This window comes from Musca domestica, unplaced genomic scaffold, assembly GCF_030504385.1.
Source record: "Musca domestica strain aabys unplaced genomic scaffold, Musca_domestica.polishedcontigs.V.1.1 37, whole genome shotgun sequence".
NCBI classification, from domain to species: Eukaryota; Metazoa; Arthropoda; class Insecta; order Diptera; family Muscidae; genus Musca; species Musca domestica.
In genome coordinates this window covers 1971429-1992108 of record NW_026712321.1, presented here as the reverse complement: position 1 = coordinate 1992108, position 20680 = coordinate 1971429, and the positions used below count along the sequence as shown (strand labels likewise).

General features: G+C 35.6%; 1 protein-coding gene across 2 annotated transcripts in view; it reads right to left on the bottom strand.

Moving 5' to 3' along the window:
* Positions 1–20680, bottom strand: part of LOC101891262 (uncharacterized) — a 186952-nt gene that overhangs the window by 68425 nt on the left and 97847 nt on the right. For both annotated transcript variants that reach the window (XM_059126257.1, XM_059126258.1), the window contains one exon: positions 9217–9340. In XM_059126257.1, coding sequence (XP_058982240.1) covers positions 9217–9340 — 124 coding nt within the window. The remainder of the gene's footprint in view (positions 1–9216; positions 9341–20680) is intronic.

Sequence of the window (20680 nt, the reverse complement as noted above, 5' to 3'; positions counted from 1 at the left end):
ACTTTTTTAGGTCCAAAATACGTTTAGAAGATCTTCTAGATATACAAGACCTTTTGAAAATCCACTGAACATAAAACGCCTTTAAAGCTCTTCCAGACATAGACGATCTTTCAAAGCTCTTATAAACATGGAAGGCCCTCTAAAGCTTTTATTCACATAAAAGGTCTTCTGAAACTCTTCTGGGCATTGAGTTTCTTCTGGAGCTCTTCTAGGAAGCCTTCTGACATAGATTCCGCTTCAAAGACGGTTTTATAGCTCTTCTGGACATGGAAGACCTTTCGAAGATTTTCTAGTCATAGAAGAAGTTCTGCAGCCTTTTGTGGACACAAAACACTCTTTGCAGATATTCTAGACGTAGAAGACCTTTTGAAGATCCACTGGACATTAGGCGTTCTTCCAAAGCTCTTATAAACACAGAAGTTCCTCTAAAGCTTTTATTGACATAAAGGACTTGCTGAGACTTCTTCCTAGTTATAGAAGAGGTTTAGACGGTCTTCTAGTTATAGAAGAGTTTCAGAAGGTCTTTTAGTCATAGAAGAGCTTCCGAAGGTTTTCTAACCGTAGAAGAGACTTTCTGAGACTTTTCTTGGCATATTTGTCCTTATGGAGTTTTTCTGGGAAGCCTTGTGACATAGACTATCCTCTAAAGCTCGTTTAGACATTGAAGACCTCCAAGATAGGTCCGACACTATATATATTCTCCACATCTCTTTATTTCCTTTCTCCCTCTCTCTGCTTTTCTCTCTCTCCCTCTCTCTCTCACTGTGGTATCTGTTTATTATATCCGTATGTCACTCTTCTATAACACACTATTGGCTTATGCCTAAGGATATATTTTGCCCTCTCTCTCTCGCTCTTTCCCTCTTCCTCTCCCAGACGGTGTTGTATCCTCGTATCCTTGAAACAACCACAGACCTGAGTGCAGGTGCAAATTTTGTTATTAGGGATTATGATGGCTCAACAATTGAATTTATTGCCTAAGGTACTTAACCAAAAAACAAAAATAAAGTAGCCAAACAATCGAAAGTCCTTCAAAGTAAACACTGGCTCCTAACAAGGGGAAAATCCCATAATTAAATTGTTTCCTCACACTCCCGCTTCCTCCGGTATAGACACAAAATCCATTGGATTTGTTTGTGTATTTTTACACATTTTTATGATGGGTTATTAAGCTTAATCCTCCGGCGGGTACTTAGATTACTTGAGTGTGAATGTGTGTGTGTGAAAAGTCCTTTTGTCAATTTAACGCCTACCACTTGCCACCTTCATTTATCGGCTGGAATCTTGCTTTCACACATTTCAAGTCCTTTTTTGGGCGATTAGTTGTCCTTTAATAATAATTTGAATACCAATCGAGGATCATTCATTAGATTTGGTTACAAGGATTACAAGGACCTTCGCACACGGATGGAAGGGAAGACGGACCTGCCACGCAACAGAGTGTGAGATTTAACACAACACTTGTATTGTGTGCATAGTCCTGTGTGTATGCTTGTGTGTTGTAAAACATAAATCTCTTCCTTTTCGTTGTTCGCAAGATTTATGACCCAATATGTCCTTCGCCGTTACCCAAACAATAGAAGTGTGCACATAATGGCCCTACAACAACATTACCAACAACAACATTGTTGTAAAATCTAGAATTTAATTGCCATAATTGTTGTAAATAACAAAACATAGAAACATAAATCGTTGCTGTTCCGAATGTTTTTTTACACAAAGGACATTTGTCGCAGGACATTGTTTTGTCTTTAATGCTGCAACCTGGCTGTGATTTGAAGTGTTTCGCCAGATTTTTAATGGCTTTCAAATTTACCGATATTTGGAATACAAACCGACGAACGAACACCCAGAGGAGGGGAGGGAAAATAATGATTGCTTTATTCAACCCTCCCTTCCTCCACTCCCTCCCTTCTCTTTTCAATTAATTTTCGAGAATCCCATGGAAATTCCTCCTCCCTACTTTCTCCTCATTTCAAATACCTGAATTTTATTACCAATAAATTTTGTGGTCTAATATCGAAGGCTATGTGGTTTTTTTGCATTGATGCTGACAATATTTTATTTCGTAATTTATGGCCCAGCTGTTGCTTTACCATTTCGTCCTTTTTGTGAGGATCTTATTTTGCTTCTAATGATGATGACATCTGTCTGCCTGTGTCTGGAGGGAGGAGTGATGAAACATATTTTTCAAAGTTACGCCTTAATTTATTTTTTTTAATTTTTCAAAGGACATAGGGAGCAAATTTGAGGCGTAATATGTGTATCCTTTTGAGATGGACATTGAGTCCTTCATCTGAGGACACAAACATAGTCTATTCAAAAAAAAATCCTTAATAAAAATGACTTTTTGGTAGAAAATCCTTTAAGGAGGTGTAATGCATTTTGCGGACCACAAGAAAGCCTCTAATTCGAAAAGGGTAAACTCTTCAACTACAGAAAACTCTTCAGACTCTACAAAATATTTTCAGAAGGGCTTTAGAAGGTTTTCTATTCACGAAGGAGCTTTAGAAGGTCTTGCAGCCATAGAAGAGTTTATTCATGAAAGATCTTCAAAAGGTCTTCTAAGCCGTAAAAGAGTTTCAGATGGTCTTCCAGTCATAGAAGAAGGTTTCAGAAGGCCTTCTAGCCATAGAAGGGCTTCGAAAGGTCTTCTAGGCATAGAAGGGCTTCAGAAAGTCTTCTAGCCATAGAAGAGCTTCAGAAAGTCTTCTGGTCATAGAAGGGCTCTAGAAGGTCTTCTAGCCATAGAAGTGCTTCAGGAGGTCTTTTAGCCATAGAAGAGCTTCAGTAGGTTTTCTGGCCATGGAAGAGCTTCAGATAGTCTTCTGGCAATAGAAGCGATTCAGAAGGTCTTTTAGCCATAGAAGAGCTTCAGAAGGTTTTATAGCCATGGAAGAGTTTTAGAAAGTCTTCTGGACATAGAAAGGCTTCAGAAGGTCTTCTAGCCATTGAAGTGCTTCAGAAAGTTTTCTAGCCATGGAAGAGTTTCAGAAGGTCTTCCAGCCATAAAAGAGCTCCCACAGGCTTTCAAGCCATAGAAGAGCTTCAGAAGGTTTTCTAGCCATGGAAGAGTTTCAGAAGGTCTTCTAGTCATATAAGAGCTTCAGAAGGTCTTCTAGCCATAGAAGAGCTTCAGAAGGTCCTCTAGCCATAGAAGAGCTTCAGAAGATCTTCTAGCCATAGAAGAGCTTCAGAAGATCTTCTAGCCATAGAAGAGCTTCAGAAGATCTTCTAGCCATAGAAGAGCTTCAGAAGATCTTCTAGCCATAGAAGAGCTTCAGAAGGCCTTCTGGCCATAGAAGTGCTTCAAAAGGTCTTCTGTCCATATAATAGTTTCAGAGGGTCTTCCAGCCATAGAAGAGCTTCAGAAGGTCCTCTAGCCATAGAAGAGCTTCAGAAGATCTTCTAGCCATAGAAGAGCTTCAGAACGTCTTCTAGCCATAGAGGAGCTTTAGAAGGTCTTTTGGCCATAGAAGAGCTTCAAAAGATCTTCCAGCCATAGAAGAGCTTCAATAGGTCTTCTGGCTATAGAAGAGCTTCAGATGGTGTTCTGGGCATAGAAGTGCTTCAGAAGGTCTTGTAGTCATAGAAGAGCTTCAGAAGGTCTTCCAGATATAAAAGAGCTTCAATAGGTCTTCTGGCTACAGAAAGTCTTCTAGCCATAGAAGGGCTTCAGAAGGTCTTCTAGCCATAGAATAGTTTCAGAAGGACTTCCAGCCATAGAAGAGCTTCAGAAGGTCTTCTAGCCATAGAAGAGCTTAAGAAGATTTTCCAGACATAGAAGAGCTTCAAAAGGTCTTCTAGCCATAGAAGTGCTTCAGGAGGTCTTCTAGCCATAGAAGATCTTCAAAACGTCTTCTATCCATAGAAGAGCTTCAAATGGTCTTCCAGCCATAGAAGAGCTTCAGAAGGTCTTCTAGCCATAGAAGAGCTTCAGAAGGTCTTCTAGCCATAGAAGAGCTTCAGAAGGTCTTCTAGCCATAGAATAGTTTCAGAAGGACTTCCAGCCATAGAAGAGCTTCAGAAGGTCTTCTAGCCATAGAAGAGCTTTAGAAGATCTTCCAGACATAGAAGAGCTTCAGAAGATGTTCGAGGCATAGAAGTGCTTCAGAAGGTCTTCTAGCCATGAAAGTGCTTCAGAAGGTCTTCTAGCCATAGAAGAGCTTCAGAAAGTCTTCTGGCCATAGAAGAGCTTCAAAAGGTCTTCTAGGCATAGAAGAGCTTCAGAAGTTCTTCTAGCCATAGAAGAGCTTCAAAAGGTCTTCTAGCCATAGAGGAGCTTCAGAAGGTCTTCTAGCCATAAAAGTGCTTCAGGAGGTCTTCAGGCATAGAAGTGCTTCAGAAGGTGTTCTAGCCATGAAAGTACTTCAGAAGGTCTTCTAGGCATAGAAGAGCTTCAGAAAGTCTTCTGGAAATAGAAGAGCTTCATAAGGTCTTCTAGGCATAGAAGAGCTTCAGAAGTTCTTCTAGCCATAGAAGAGTTTCAGAAGGTTTTCTAGCCATTGAATAGCTTCAGAAGATCTGCTAGCCATAAAAGATCTTCAGAAGGTCTTCAGGCATAGAAGTGCTTCAGAAGGTGTTCTAGCCATGAAAGTGCTTCAGAAGGTCTTCTAGGCATAGAAGAGCTTCAGAAGGTCTTCCACACATAGAAGAGCTTCCGTAGGTCTTCCACAAATAGAAGAGCTTCAGTAGGACTTCCACACATAGAAGAGCTTCAGAAGTCTTCTAGCCATAGAATGTCTTCTAGCATTAGAACAATTTCATAATCTCTTCTTAGGCTGAAATAACCAAATAAGAGGGATCATCCATTCATAGATGACAGTGATGCCAACTTTGAAGACCACAAAACCCGCTAAGTTGTAGATTATGAGAAGGCTCCATTAAAATCGAAAGAATATATACTTCTCGAACCCAAAACTACTTCAAATTAGTACTCTGAGATTAGCATTAGGCTGTTATGGATTAGTGATGCTAACATTGTGAAAGAAAGAAAAATCGCTAATTTTTATAAACACCCTAAAGCCTTTATAAACGCCCCCAGAACACAAAGATAGCATGAAAGGTTGCATTAACACGGTTGTATATCCTTTGTTCATGGCAGTGATGCCAACTTTGAACTCCAAAAAATCGCTGGTTTGATCAAATTCTGAAGAAATTCCCCACTCTGTGTGTGCTAGGAGAGTAAATGACTATCAGATCCAGAAGACTTGATGTAGATACTTTCAGCTTAAAAGTAGCTAATGTTCGACCAGTGATGCTAACATTGCAAAACTAAAAAATCGCCAAATTTAAAATTAAACAAATTAAGCCCGTACTTACGGGAACGATAAAGAAACTTCGGGGTTAAATTGTAGATCAGTGATGCTAACATTGTAAAACCGGAAAAATCGCCAAATTGGAAAGTACCCAAAACAACCCCACCTGTCGATTTTTTGCTTAAATTTGTGTCTTCAGAATATTTAACAGATTCGAAACAAATACAACAAACGGCATGCGGTAGTTTAGAGCCAGTGAGGCTAACACTTTAGAACAAAAAAATCGCCAAATTTAAAAGCGCCCAAAATAACATCATCCCATTTCGAATAAAGATGGAATTCCTGGGTTAAATTAAAGATCAGTGATGCTAACATGGTAAAACTAAAAAATCGCCAAATTGAAAACTAACCCAAGCTTTGATTTTTTGCTTGTATTTGTGTTTTCAAGATATTTAATGAAGTGGAAACAACACCAACACGCGTCTTTCGGCCATTTAGGACCAGCGGGGCTAACATTGTAGGACAAAACAAAATCGCCAAATTGAAGATTAATCCAACTTAATCCGCTTTTACTTGAATGATGAAGGAACTGTGGGTTGAATTTTAGATCAGTGATACTAACATTGTAAAACTAGAAAAATCGCCAAATTGACAAAGTACCTAAAATGACCCATAGCTGACTTAAACGATTTATTCCTTGTATATGTGTTTTCAGGATATGTTTAGCAAACGGAAACAAAGGCAATAAGGTCGTCCGTCCTTTGTTTATTTTTTTTTTACTTTTTTTTTTGCATGCTTTTGTATTTTTTGTTATTGTTTTTTTTTTTGGTTTGACTTCAACACCGTTAGACTTCCATTGTAGTATTTAGCTGGCGATAATGCATCAGCAATTTTTGTTTAAATGTTTTGTTATCCTCAGGCCATTGTCTGAGTGAGTGTTTGTGTGTTTGAACCTTTGTATCGACGTTTTAGCTCGTGCTAAATGCCAAACAATAGACATTTTAGTCACATTAGTTAGTTGCCAATACTAAACGTGGATCACACACACACATGCACACACCCATATATAATTAGCATGTCGGCTCTGACCAGTTGGTTGGTTGGCTGGCTGTTTGTTTGGCCAAGTCATGCCATATTATCGCTATAGCCTTAAAACAAAACGAAACAAAACGTTTGGCAAGGATGAGGTCAGCATAAATTTTCGTATGAATTGCAGATGTTATGAGAGGACAGAAAAAAACAGCTGCCGAATTTTGACTACCGATTTTGGTGGTCCTTCCTTTAGAGAAATTATAATTTTTCGGTGGTTTAAGAAATTTGGGAGAACAGTGGGGGACTATTTCGGGAGGAACATTTTAATTTTTTAAAATCCTGAACCATTTGAGTTCAATGATTTGCAAATCATTGAGGTGAAGTAAAAGAGAGCCTTCAATGGAATAGAATTTCCAAGGTGTCTATAAATGAGATTTAAAAAAATATTGACCTCTTTGTGTGGGAGGTACCAGAAGAAATGAACTGATCTCTGCCATTTTTACAGCATATCCTTTATTAGTAAAAATATTGTAATGTGTGAAATTTGAAGAGAATCGAATGCTTATTTTGCATTTTATAAGCGTTTTGGTTATTCAAAAATTTTATCCTATTGTGGGGGAGGTATCAGAAGGCTTGGACCGATATATCCCAACTTCACATCAGATCTTGCGTTAGTAAAAATATTAGGATGTGTGAAATTTTAAGAGAATCGGATGCTTATTTAACTTTTTATAAGAGATATAATTATTTAAAATGTTTACCGCTTTGTGGGGGAGGTACCACAAGGAGTGAACCCATATATCCCATCTTTACAGAACATTTTGTACTGGAAAAGGTATTGGGATGCGTAAAATTTGAAGAGAATCGCATGCTTATTTTGCATTGTATTAGCGTTTTGGTTTTTCAAAATTTTGAACCCTTTGTGGGGGAGGTACCAGAAGGAGTGAACCCATATATCCCATCTTCACAACAGATCTTGCGTTTTTAGAAGTATGGAGATGTACGAAATTTAAAGACAATCGGATTCTTATTTCACTTTTTGTATGAATTATAATTATTCTAAATTTTGACCCCTTTGTGGGGGAGGTAGCCGAAGGGATGCTTCAAAATATTCCATCTTTCTACCAGATTATGTGCGGATAAAAAAATTAGGATGTGTGAAATTTGGTGAGAATCGGTTGCTTATTTAGCATATTATGAGCGTTTTGGTTTTTCAAAATTTTGAACCCTTTATGGGGGAGGTACCAAAGGAAATGGTCCAAAATATTCCATCTTCGCAACAGACTATATGCTGGAAAAAATATTGAGCTGTGTGAAATTTGAAGAGAGTTGGATGATTATTCCGTATTTTATGAGCCTTTTTGGTTATTTAAAATATTTACCTATTTGTGGGGGAGGTACCGGAAGGAGTGGTCCAATATTTCCCATCTTCACACCAAATCTTCTGTTAATAAAAGCATTGTGATGTGTGAAGTTTAGAATGAATCGGTTGATTAGTTTATATTTAATGAAAGATATAATTATTCAAAATTTTGATCCCTTTGTGGGGGAGGTACCACAAGGAGTGGGCGGATATGTCCCTTCTATACATTGGATCTTGTGTTGATAGAAATATTGAGATGTAGGAAATTTTAAGACAATTGGACTCTTTTTTACGTTTTATATGAAATATAATTATTCCAAATTTTGACCCTTTGTGGGGGAGGTTCTTCATAGAGTGGGCCGATCTTGTCCATTTTTCTCCCTGACATAGCCTTGTTAAAAATATTTGGATTTCCAAAGTTTAAAAAAAATTGGATAATCCTTTCTAGGTCTATAAGCTAAATTATTTTCTGTGAAAATATTGACCTTTTGTGGGGGAGGTACCTGAAGGAGTGGGCCCATGTTGCCCATCTCCGAACTCGATCTAAGTTTGATAATAATTTTACGATGTACCAAGTTTGGACGAATTCGGATACTCCCTTTGAGAGTTATCGTACGCCTTTGTCAGACGGACGAACGGAAAACACCTTTAGATCGTCTCCAAATGCCCTGAAACGGGTTTGCTCCAAAGAGACCTGAGTTATAAACCCCTTATTTCAATGAGGCCCGTTTAGTCAGTATCAAATGTAACATCTGTAGCCATTTGGCTGAGGATATAACAAAAAACCATTTGTTTGAACTGCCACCCAACTTGGTTTTTCGACTCTCATCCAATGGCTTCTTTTTCGTCAGCTAAACCTTGTCTGTACCGAGTCTTGATAGCTAGCCTCTCTCTGTGTTGCTTCTTTCCCCACTCACATTTGGGTGTTAATATATTCCACAAATAGAGTGTGGAAATGAAATTTTCTATTTCAAATTTCCCACTCCCCATTGCAGCTTACCCCATCCCATTCACTCTCCTCTCCCCTCCCCACTCCCCACCCCATCTCTGACACTCTCTGTCAATGACAATGTGCATTTATTTATTGTAGTTCGCTGCAGTCTATGTGGATTTATTTTCGTATGTGTGTCACGTTGAAATGCATAAATAATTGACGGAGACGGAGAGAGGTGGAGATGAACGAGAAGACGACCGATTTTGTTTATAATTCCCAGGCCTATTAACATTTTTTTTAATGTTTGACTGGCGGACATCGAACAGTTTTTCAAACGTCTTGGGTTTGGGTTTTTTCATTTGGGTGGCGATGATGACGATGATCATCATCATCAGCGGTATTAGAAATGTCTTTAAAAACTCATCAATAAACAATGACAACTACAGCAACAAAATAAATAAACAACAACAACATCGAACGATTTGTTGTTTTCGTTGTTGTTGTTGTCAACAAACTGTTACCGAAATTTTGGGGAAAAAATTGACAAATTTAAGACTTTACTTTTATTTATGACGCTTTTCTCTGAACGTTTAGTTTAAAAAACAAGAGACAAATGGGAGAGAACTTACGTGTTTGTGAGATATCTGTCACTGAGACTGTTCCTTCGGCGGCTAAATATATGGCTTTGTTGTGTGCACACTGTGACATTATTACATAATCTTCTACTGTACATAATGCACCCGAAATCACCACCTGGAAAGGAAAAAAAGAGAGAGAAAAAATTAAATACATTATTGAAAAAAAAAAAGGTTTCCCTTAATTATTACACACCCCCTCGTAGAGGGTAAAATTTTTTACAGCCCTTTAATAAATTTATTTCAAATTGAGGAATAGAGAAAAACTAATTTAATACATTTTTTGAAAAATGTTTCCCATAATTATTAACCTTCCCTCGTATAGGGAAAAATTTATTATGTTCCTTTAACAAATTTATTTCCAATTGAGAAAGAGACAAAAAATTAATTAAATATTTTTTTTTGAAAAAATGTTTCCCTTAATTAATACGCCCTCCCCTCGTAGAGGGGTGTATAATTCATTAAAGCCTTTTAACAAATTTATTTCAAATTTCGAAAGAGAGGAAAAATAAATTGAGAAAAAGAGAGAAAAAAAATAAATTAAATACATTATTTAAAAAAAAAAGTTTCCCTTAATTATTACACCCTCCCTCGTAGAGGGCATAATTCATTAGAGCCCTTTAACAAATTTATTTCAAATTGAGAAAGAGAAAAAAAATAATTTTTTTTTGAAATATTTCCCTTAATTATTACACCCTCCCTCGTAGAGGATATAATTCATCACAGTCATTTAAAAAAAAATGTTCAAATTGAGAAAGAGAAAAAAAATATTTTTTTTGAAAAATATTTCCCTTAATTATTACACCCTCCCTCGTAGAGTGTATAATTCATTGGAGCCCCTTTACAAATTTATTTCAAATTGAGAAAGAGAGGAAAAATAAATTAATTACATTATTTTGAAAAAAAAAAAAAAAAAAAAACATTTTCCTTAATTATTACGCCCTCGCCTCGTAAAGAGCATAATTCATTAGAGCCCCTTAACAAGAGAGAGAGAGAAAATAAGTCAAAAAAATAATTTTTAAAAATATTTTTTTTTATTAGAGACCTTTACCAAATTTATTTCAAATTGAGAAAGAGAAAAAAAAATATTTTTTTTAAAAAAAAATTCCCTTAATTATTACACCGTCCCCTCGTAGAGTAGAGGGTATAATTCCTTAGAGCCCTTTAATATATTTATTTCAAATTGAAAAAGAGAGAAAAAAATTAAAAAATGTTCTTGAAAAATATTTCCCTTAATTATTACACCCTCCCTCGTAGAGGGTATAATTCATTAGAGCCATTTAAAAAAATAATTTCAAATTGAGAAAGAGAAAAAAAAAAATATAATTTTTTTTTAAAAAATGTTTCCCTTAATTATTGCACTCTCCCTCGTAGAGGCCGTTATTCATTGGAGCCCCTTTACAAATTTATTTCAAATTGAGAAAAAAAGAAATAAAATTAAATACATTATTTTGAAAAATATTTCCCTTAATTATTACACCCTCCCCTCGTAGAGGGTATAATTCATTAGAGCCCTTTAACAAATTTATTTCAAATTGAGAAGAAGAGAGAAAAAAATAAATTAAATGCATTATTTTTAAAAAGTATTTCCCTTAATTATTGCACCCTCCCTCGTAGAGGGCATAATTCATTAGAGCCCTTTAACAAATATATTTCAAATTTAGAAAAAGAGAGAAAATAATAAATATTTTTTTTTTTAAATGTTTCCCTTAATTATTGCACCCTCCCTCGTATAGGTCATAATTCATTAGAGAGAGAGAGTCTTTAACCTTTACAATTTTATTTCAAATTGAGGAAGAGAGAGAAAAAATAAATTAAATACATTATTCTAAAAAAAAAAATCCTTAATTATTACACCCTCCCTCGTAGAGGGTATAATTCATTAGAACCCTTTAACAAATTTATTTCAAATTACCGCTATTTAATGGCAAAAGTTTCAAGAGCTCCCATGCGCAAAAGCCGGTGGGGGCTGCCAATTAAAACTTTCAATGGCAAGGCAAGCAACAAATTTGAGCAACAAAAGTTATTAAATTTTATGACTTTTTCGCAACAAAAAAATTCTGAAACTTTGCCAACAATTTTTGCAAAATTGTGCAAACTTAGAGGATACTTCAGAAAATGTCAAGTGTTAAGGGGTAACGAGGTAGAGGAAATAATTAACAGGACATGCAGATGGGGCTGAACTATTTCCGGCGGATGAGCCTGAAGTCCAACAACTCGCTACGTTTTAAATCTATAAAACAGCTATGGGCTGCCCCGAACAAAAAAGTATTAACAAAGCACACGTTTTCTATCACGATTTTCATTTACCATTGATTGAGATAGAGAGAGAGAGTCTTTAACCAGGAGTACTTGAATGAATTATAGATGGGGATGAACTATTTCCGACGTATGAACCTGACGTCCAAGAAACCGCTAAGTTTATAGATTCTATAAAACTTCTATGAACAGCCTCGAACGAAAAAGTGTCAAAAAAGCAATATTCTCTCTTGATTTTCATTTACAATTGGTTGAGAGAGAGTCTCTAACTGGGAGTGCGTAAATGAATCATAGATGGGGATGAACAATTTCCGGCGGCTGAACCAGAAGTCTAAGAAACCGCTATGTTTTAGATTCTATAAAACAGCTTTGGGCAGCCTCGAACGAAAAAGTAACAACAAAGCATACGTATTCTCTCTCTTGATTTTCATTTACCATTGATTGATTCAGAGAGAGAGAGAGAGAGAGAGTCCCTTACCACTTAAGTGTGAGCAAGGCTGCTATAAAATCCCGTATTAAGTAAGGAGAGTAAATCTTTTCAAGACCCAAAACAATTTTACCTAATTGCTCTGAGATCACCATAAGGCTGCCATGGATTAGTGATGCTAACATTGCACAACTAAAAAACGCTGCTTTTTTTAAAAATCACTAAAATCTTTATTAAGTACCTTGAAACCTCATATATATGTGGAGGATAACCTTAATTAAGATTATATTTCCATTGTTTGGGCAGTGTTGTCAATTTTCAAGTTCAAAATAAAAATACGCTAATTTGATCAAATTTTCAAAAAATTCCCAACTCTGTAAATGATAGAAGAGTAAATGGCTACCAGAAGATGTGATATAATATTACTTCAAGTTCAGTATTAGCTAATGGTAGAACAGTGATGCTAACATTGCAAAACTAAAAAAACGCTGAATTTTAAAAAAAATCACTAAAATCTCTATTAAGTACCTAAACAAGCCATATAAATGGCAGATAATATTAAAAATATTATATTTCCATTGTTTGTGACACTGTTGTCAACTTTTAAGTTCAAAATAAACAACGTTAATTTGATTAAATTTTTAAAAAATTCACAACTCTGTGTATGATACAGAAGTGAATGGCTATCAGATCCAGAAGACTTAGTGTTTGTTCAATATTAGCTAATTTTAGAACAGTGATGCTAAGATTGTGAAAATAAAAAATCGCTAACATTTACAAATACCTAAAATCTCTATTAAATACCCAAAAAACCCCATATAAATGTTAGATAACCCTAAAATGATTATAATTCCATTGTTTATGGCAGTGTTGTCAACTTTCAAGTTCAAAAAACGCTTGTTTGATAAAATTCACAAGAAAGAAGACTAATTGGCTACCAGAAGACTTGATATAACTACTTCAAGTTCAATATTAGCTAATGTTAGAACAGTGATGCTAACATTGTCAAAATAAAAAACGCTTAATTTTGAAAATCACTAAAATCTCTATTAAATACCTAAAACCAAACTAAGTGGGCTGATGAATGTACTTTGAGATACATTTTTAATCAGTGATGCTAACATTGTAGGTTTAAAAAATCACTGAATTTAAAAGCAACCAAATTAAACCCGCCCATGCTGGAATGATGAGGCAACTCATGGTTTAAATTTTAGAACAGTATTGCTAACATGGTAAAGCTGCAAAAAACGCCAAATTGGAAGCTAGATCTTAAAAATCGCCAAATTTAAAAGTAACGAAACTAAATCCACCCTTGCTGGAATGATGAAGGAATTGCTATTTTAATTTTATATCAGTGTTGCTAACATGGTAAAACTAAAAGTAAAGAAATAGGCAAATTGGGAAGTACAATAACTGTCAAATTTCAAAGTAATCCAACAAAATACGCCATTACTAGAGTGATGAATATACTTTGAGATAAATTTTAAATAAGTGATGCTAATGTTTTAGATTTTAAAAATCGCAAAATTTAAAAGTAACGAAACTAAATCCACCTTTGTTGGAATGATGAAGGAAGACTGATTTTAGTTTTAGATCAGTGATGCTAAAATGATAAATCTGAAAAAAAAATCGCCAAATTGTAATGTACAAAAATCGTCAAAATTCAAAGTAATCCAACTTGATCCGCCATTACTGGAGTAACGAATTTACTTTAAGTTAAATTTTTAATCAGTGATGCTAACATGTTAACCTAAAAAAACGCCAAATTCAAAAGTAACCAAGTCAAAACCGCCTTCAATGGAATGATGAAGGAATTGTGGTTTTATTTTCCATCAGTGTTGCTAACATGGTAAAACTGCAAAAAAAAATCGCCAAAATGGAAAGTACTCAAAAACAATCCCATCAAACGACATTTGCTTGCATTTGTATTGGCGCAATGAAAGCAAAGCCAACAAATGAAGTTCGGCCATTTAGGGTCAGTGAGGCCAACATTGTAGGATAAAAAATCGTCAATTTTCGAAGTAGTCAAACTAAATCCGCCAATATGGAAGTGATGAATGTAATTTGAGTTAAATTTAAAATCAGTGCTGCTAACATTGTAAATCTAAAAAAATCGCTAAATTTAAAAATAACCAAAATAAAACCGCCCCTACTAGAATTATGAAGGAACTGTGGTTTTTATTTCCGATCAGTGTTGCTAACATGGTAAATTTGAAGATATCGCCAAAATGGAAAATTCTCAAAAACAATCCCATCAAACGGTTTTTGCTTGTATTTGTGTTGACGCAATGAAAGCAAAGTCAACAAATGGAGTTCGGCCAGTTAGGGTCAGTGAGGCCAACATTGTAGGATAAAAAATCGTCAAATGTTGAAGTAATAAAACTAAATCTGCCATTATTGAAGTGATGAATGTAATTTGAGTTAAATTTAAAATCAGTGCTGCTAACATTGAGGAATCAAAAAAAAAACGCTAAATTTAAAAATAACCAAATTAAAACCGCCCCTACTAGAATTATGAAATAACTGTGGTTTTATTTCCGATCAGTGTTGCTAACATAGTAAATCTGAAAAAAATCGCCAAAATGAAAAATACTCATAAACAATACCATCAAACGATATTTAACGAAATGGAAGGAAAGCCAACAAATGGATTTCGGCCATTTAGGGTCAGTGAGGGCAACATTGTAGGATAAAAAATCCGCCATTATTGAAGTGATGAATGTAATTTTAGTTAAATTTAAAATCAGTGCTGCTAACATTGTAGAATCAAAAAAAAAAAAAAAATAAAATAAACGCCAAATTTAAATGTGCCCAAAATAACTCCAAGCTCAGAAGATTTACTCCTTTTTTGTCTTTGCGGCATATTTAATGAAACGGAAGCAAAGGCAATCAGGGCGATGAATTTTTTCCCATACAGAAAGAACATCACCTGTCTTTTGATGAACTTTTTTTCTAGAAAAAAATCATCCTGGATAAATTTTTTGGTGTGAAACAAAAAAATCATTCCACCAATATTTTTTTTTAAATTGAAAATTTTTTATATTAATTTTTATACCCTTTAATTATTCGTTTATTTTTGATGCCATGAAAAAATTATTTTTGCTCTTTATTTTGCATTATGGTCCCATATAACACCACCACCCACCCACCCTGTTATGCCTGAGTAATTGCAATAATAAACCAAAACAGTTTACACACAGCTGTTTTGTTTCGAACCAAACCAAATCTGGAAACTGTTATTTACCCTCAAGGCTGTCTCCAGTTAGCCCCCCCAACCCTCAAGCAAATGGTCAGGCAAATGCAAATTAGAAATTCCATGGAAATTTGGTCATAAATTTCAGTAACAACAACAACAAAAACTCCACCTGCAATTTATGAATGTCATGGCATGCCTTTAACACCAGCAGCAGCAATAAAAATTAAAAATGAAAAAAAAAATACTCAAACCTGGTTTTATTTAGTTATAAAAAAAATCCTAAATCTGAACTCACATTGTTATTGGCAAAGAAAGAATTGAAGATCATAAATCTGCTATTGTTTTTTTTCGGGTTGGAAGCCAATAGCTTTGGCTACTGTTTTTCGTATGTAACACCCCTCCCCACCGTCTGATAGGCATTAAACACCGTTTTCTTTTGTTCAAATTGTTTTTGTGTTTCGATACTTTTTTTTCGATTTACGACATTGAACTGAAATAGTCATCTTTTTTATGAGGGGGAGAAATTATGGTTGGGGACACATCGCACCATTGCTACCCAATTCTATACGGGGGGATGTTATTAAAACTGGCGTAGACAGTCTAACAATGCTACAGATTATGGGCAAAACGGCAACGACAACCGAAAAATCGAAAACAAAAACTGGAACACCACAAAGCAAATATTATTTCGGTTTTTTTTCTGGGGGGAGGGGATGTGGTTGCCACCGATAAGTGTGCCATGGAGGAGGTGGTGGTGTTGCTCGGATGATTGGTGGGAATTATGGCGTTGAAAATAAATCAATATTGTTTTTAATTTCATGCTATTTGCCAATTGTCTCGGGGGTCGAGGTTGAGGGTCGCATGTGATTATGAGGCGGAGGGGGATTAAAGAAAATATGGATCGTCAGTCCCCCCCCTCTCCAAAAATTAAAATGGATGTGGAAATCATAAAAAATTTTGGTGAAGAAATAAAACAAAAAATACAACTACTTGTTGGTTGGTGGCGACATGCCACCAGGCGATAGTAAATCCGATTTTAAGGGGCAATTAAGAATTAGTATTTAATCCATAGCCATTGAGTCATAAGAGCTAATATTTGGAGATTTTTTTACAAAAAGATAATATTCAGGATGAACGGATCATTGAGAAAATATTTTTTCTTGAATTTTTCTATCGTTAAAAAATTGAATATTTTGGGCGAGTGCCGAAATTATCCTCTTAGAAAGCAAAATATCAAACTACAGTTTACATGGCTGGAAATTGGGATCAAAACCTTTGAAATACCAAAAATCAGGAGGTACAGTGATATGGAGACTATTCCTAAATGGTATAGCGATATATAGACTTTTTCAATTCCAAGCATTTTAAGAGATTTTTTTTTCTCCCGAAATTTATGCTGTTTTCTTATGGTCCACATGTAGTTTACACCTTCCTTTTGTTCAGAGACTCATAATGAAATTTGATATAGAATAATTCTTCCTTTAATGCTCTGACCAAAAAATGAAGTATTCAATTCGATTTTGATACGGTTTGGGAACCTATAAAATTATCGGACAAAAAATGTGAGTGAAATGAAAAAAAAAAAACGGCAACCAACTTTAGACTGCTGTCATTTCTAAGCCACTCGCCGGACAGCTGTTAAAATTTTTTCAGTGACAGCTTATTATATTGTTTACAAGCATGCAAAAGTATTTTGGTGAGATTTTTCCAGAAAAAAAGTTATTCGTGATGGAATTCAAGCGGGATAGTGTGATTTCTTTATATTTGGCGGTAAAACCACAAAATGGCTATCGTTAGAGCCCTGCAGCATTTAAATGTGAATAAATCTTTTGTGTTTCGTACCCTCGAACGTTACCGACGTCAAGGAAGTGGTCGGAAGAAAACAGCAACATCAGCAGAAATGCTTCGAAAAGTAAAGAAGCGACTTAATCGAAACCCACGTCACAGTGGCCGAAAAATGGCTTGTGAGCTAAACATATCGCAATATTCCATTCGGCAAATATTGAAAAATTAATGGAGCTCGGGGTAAAGCCATTGAAATTCCAAAAAGAGTCAGAACTTAAACCACCACAGAAAGAAAGTAGACTCAAAAGAGCTAAAGAGTTGCTTCGCTTGGCCGAAAGTGGTGAACTGCCGAATTTGGTTTTCTCCGAGTAGGAAACATTCGTTGTCCAGCAGTTTGTACCACAACAAAATGATGGTGTTTACTTGCCAAAGAGGTCAGCTGAAAATATGTACCTTCGGTTGGCCACCAGAACTCAAGCGCCGGCCATTGTGTGTGCAGTGATGTTGTTGGCCGCAATAACAGCCGATGGTCGCTCTCCGCTCGTATTAATCGACCGTGACATTAGAATAAATACCGAATATAATCGCGAAAAAATTCTGGAGGGTGTATTAAAGCCTTGGACACGCAAACCTTTTTGCCGCAGACCTTGGTCATTGCAACAGGACTCAGCACCATCAGGACGCGTCACCCAAGAATGGTTAGAAAATGAAGTTCCTCGCATCATTTCCAGTGCACAATGGCCACCAAAATCTCCGGATACCAATCCGTTGGACTATTGTGTCTGAAGTATTTTGGAAAGCGCCGGTCATGGTGTGGGTGTGGGCCGCCATAACAGCTGATGGTCGCTCTCCGCTCGTATTAATCGACCGTGGCACCAGAATAAATGCCGATTATATTATCGCGAAAATATTCTGGAGGGTGTATTGAAGCCTTGGGTACGCAAACGTTTTGGCCGCAGACCTTGGAAATTCCAACAGGACTCTGCCACCCAAGAATGATTATAAAATTAGGTTCCTCACTTCACTTCCAGCGCACAATGGCCACCAACATCTCCGGTTACCAACCCGTTGGTCTATTATATCTGGAGTATTTTGGAAAGCAAGGTTGGCACTAAAAAATACCGAAGTGGAATGGACCAAAATAGGCCGCAGAGCAAAATTCGGTCAGCGTGTGACGGTTTCATTGGCCGTTTGAAGGCCATAATTCGTGCCAAAGATGGCCAATTTGAACAAATCTAGACTTATTTTAAAATTTGAAGATATTTACCACATTTTTGCTTTCATTCAAAAAAATTTAAAAAAAAAAATGTAAAAATTATGGCTTTTGACTTTGTTGCAGTTTTTTTTTTTATATCTCACTGTATACATAAAATGCATGGATTTCCTGGAATTTTAATCAAAAAAATTTAAAAATATGTGGACGAAGAAGTGACTTGCCCATACTATTTGGGTTATATGGCGATGCAGACGTCCAATATGTCGAAGCACTTTTTTAATATTTTAAGCTTGGCTTTCATAATCTATTCGGTTTCGCTTGTAATTATTATTTATTTATTTTTGTGCAGAACAGTTTAATAGAATATTATCCTTTGAGTCACCAGGGTCTTCTAGGTCCAACGAAAAAGCAAAATCATATTAACCTCAAACGAACGATGACTAAAATGATGATGTCAATTTAAATAGACCATTGAATATGTAACGTCATCCAATTTCTATCGGAAATATCTGACCCATGATTTTTGTGGACACCATTAAAACAAAGAAAAAAAAGTGCCAAAATTGATTTCTTATCTTACACGATCGGACAATCTCAGCCATATAGATTGTCCGATATCAAATATATTTGTTTGTGTTTTATTGTAATTTTAGACAACAACATATAAACTTTCCAAGAAAAAAAAAACAATAGCAATAGCAATTTAACACCGAAAAAATATAAAAACTTGAATGGTTATTGGTTTAGGAAATATATGAGAAGGAAGCCTTTAAAGCACTCACTCACTTTATTTCAATCTCCCTCCCTCTCTCTCTCTCTTTCAAAAAAAAATTCTAGTAAATAATTATGACTAACTGCATTTATTTTTGGATTTCCTCAAAATCAAATAACCTCGTTAACATCAACACCAAAATTTATTACCAACACAGCAGCGGCAGCAAGCAAGGTTTCCCATTGAAGTTCAAGTGTAGCAAGGGGCGGGGAAGGGGTCACAAGAACAAAAACCTTAACGACAAAACATATAAACACAAATAAAACAAACGAAGAAGAAAATCCAATGCATTATTTTGGTAATTATCGACAAAATTCTAATAAACAAATCAACAAATCAAATGCGGGGAGAGAAGCAATGCAACACACCTTCGTTTTCTCCACAAATGAGTTTAGTGTAACTTTGTTGTTGGTGTTGTTGGTGGACGGGGGTGGGATGGAGCTAAACTCTGCTTATACTCAATCATCTGTCTCTCCCTTCAAATACTGCAATAATACAACACAACCAATGTGCATTGATTACAGCAATAAAATCCGAGAGAAAACACGAACGCGTAATGAGATTACAATGGTCATAACACGTGTGTACTCGGCTTGCACAGGGCACACGCACGCACACAGAGCACACAGAGCAGTGTGGTGGAGTAAGTCTAAGGGTAATGTGTGTGTGTGTGGAGAGTTAAGAGATCTCCGATATCAAATCAATATCAAAGAAGAAAAAAAAAAAAAAACAATGAAAGAAATTGTAACTTTCGGTAATAAATGCGAAAGGGAAACACCTCGTATCATTTGCCACATCGTCTCTCGTGTGTGGTTAAACGATTTCTTGTGTTATTCTTTTTTTTACTACTCAACAACAACTATCCCCTACCAATCTCTTAAATCCCTTTAATGTAGGAAGAGAAAGAGCTGTGGGGACAAGACAATGATTGATATGACTGTAACATTCTAGATAGGAAAAAGAAGACCGGTAATGCATGGCTCATATAGATTTTGCGCCATTTTGTGGTTCTTGACCAAGAAGTAATGCTGTTTTCATGTAATTGACGCTTACAGACAATGAATGGCCCGGGGCATTTAGCAATTGGATTAAATGGGCCAAAAGGGGACTAATGATAGTGTCTATATAGAGGGTGTCAGGAAATAATTGATAATGTCGGAAGGGGGCATTGTATTGGATACTGCATTGGGAGGGTGCTATTCTTTGTGTTACTAGGCAAATAGACTTTTCTTTTAAAAATGAATAGACCGAAAAATAGTATGGCAGTAGTACATACGGCTCGGTAAAGTAACCCTTCTGGCTATTGGAGATAATGACTGGCCGAATAATTATATGGAAATATGCAACGAATTTAGAAAATGTGCAAATTTTTCCAAATATATTCACGGCTTTTCATGGGATTTCATTCTTGAATTCAAAAGATGTCCATGAAAAGAAAACAGCAAAAAATGTCGATTTTTTTGGCAAAATTAAAACAAATAATTTTTAGCTAAAAAATCGAAATAGAGATTTACTTCCTTTAGTGGCCTATAATGAAATTTGATGAAAAATATGAATTCAAAAGATGTCCATGAAAAGAAAATAGAAAAAAATTCGCTTTTTTTGGCAAAATTAAAACAAATAATTTTTAGCTAAAAAATCGAAATAGAGATTTACTTTCTTTGATGACCTATAGTGAAATTTGATAAAAAAATATTTTTCTCTTTGACATCATGCTTTTAAAATGACGCTTTTTTGGAGAATTTTACATATGAGTCACATGACATACGACTCTCTCATTAAAATATATATTTTTTTAATATT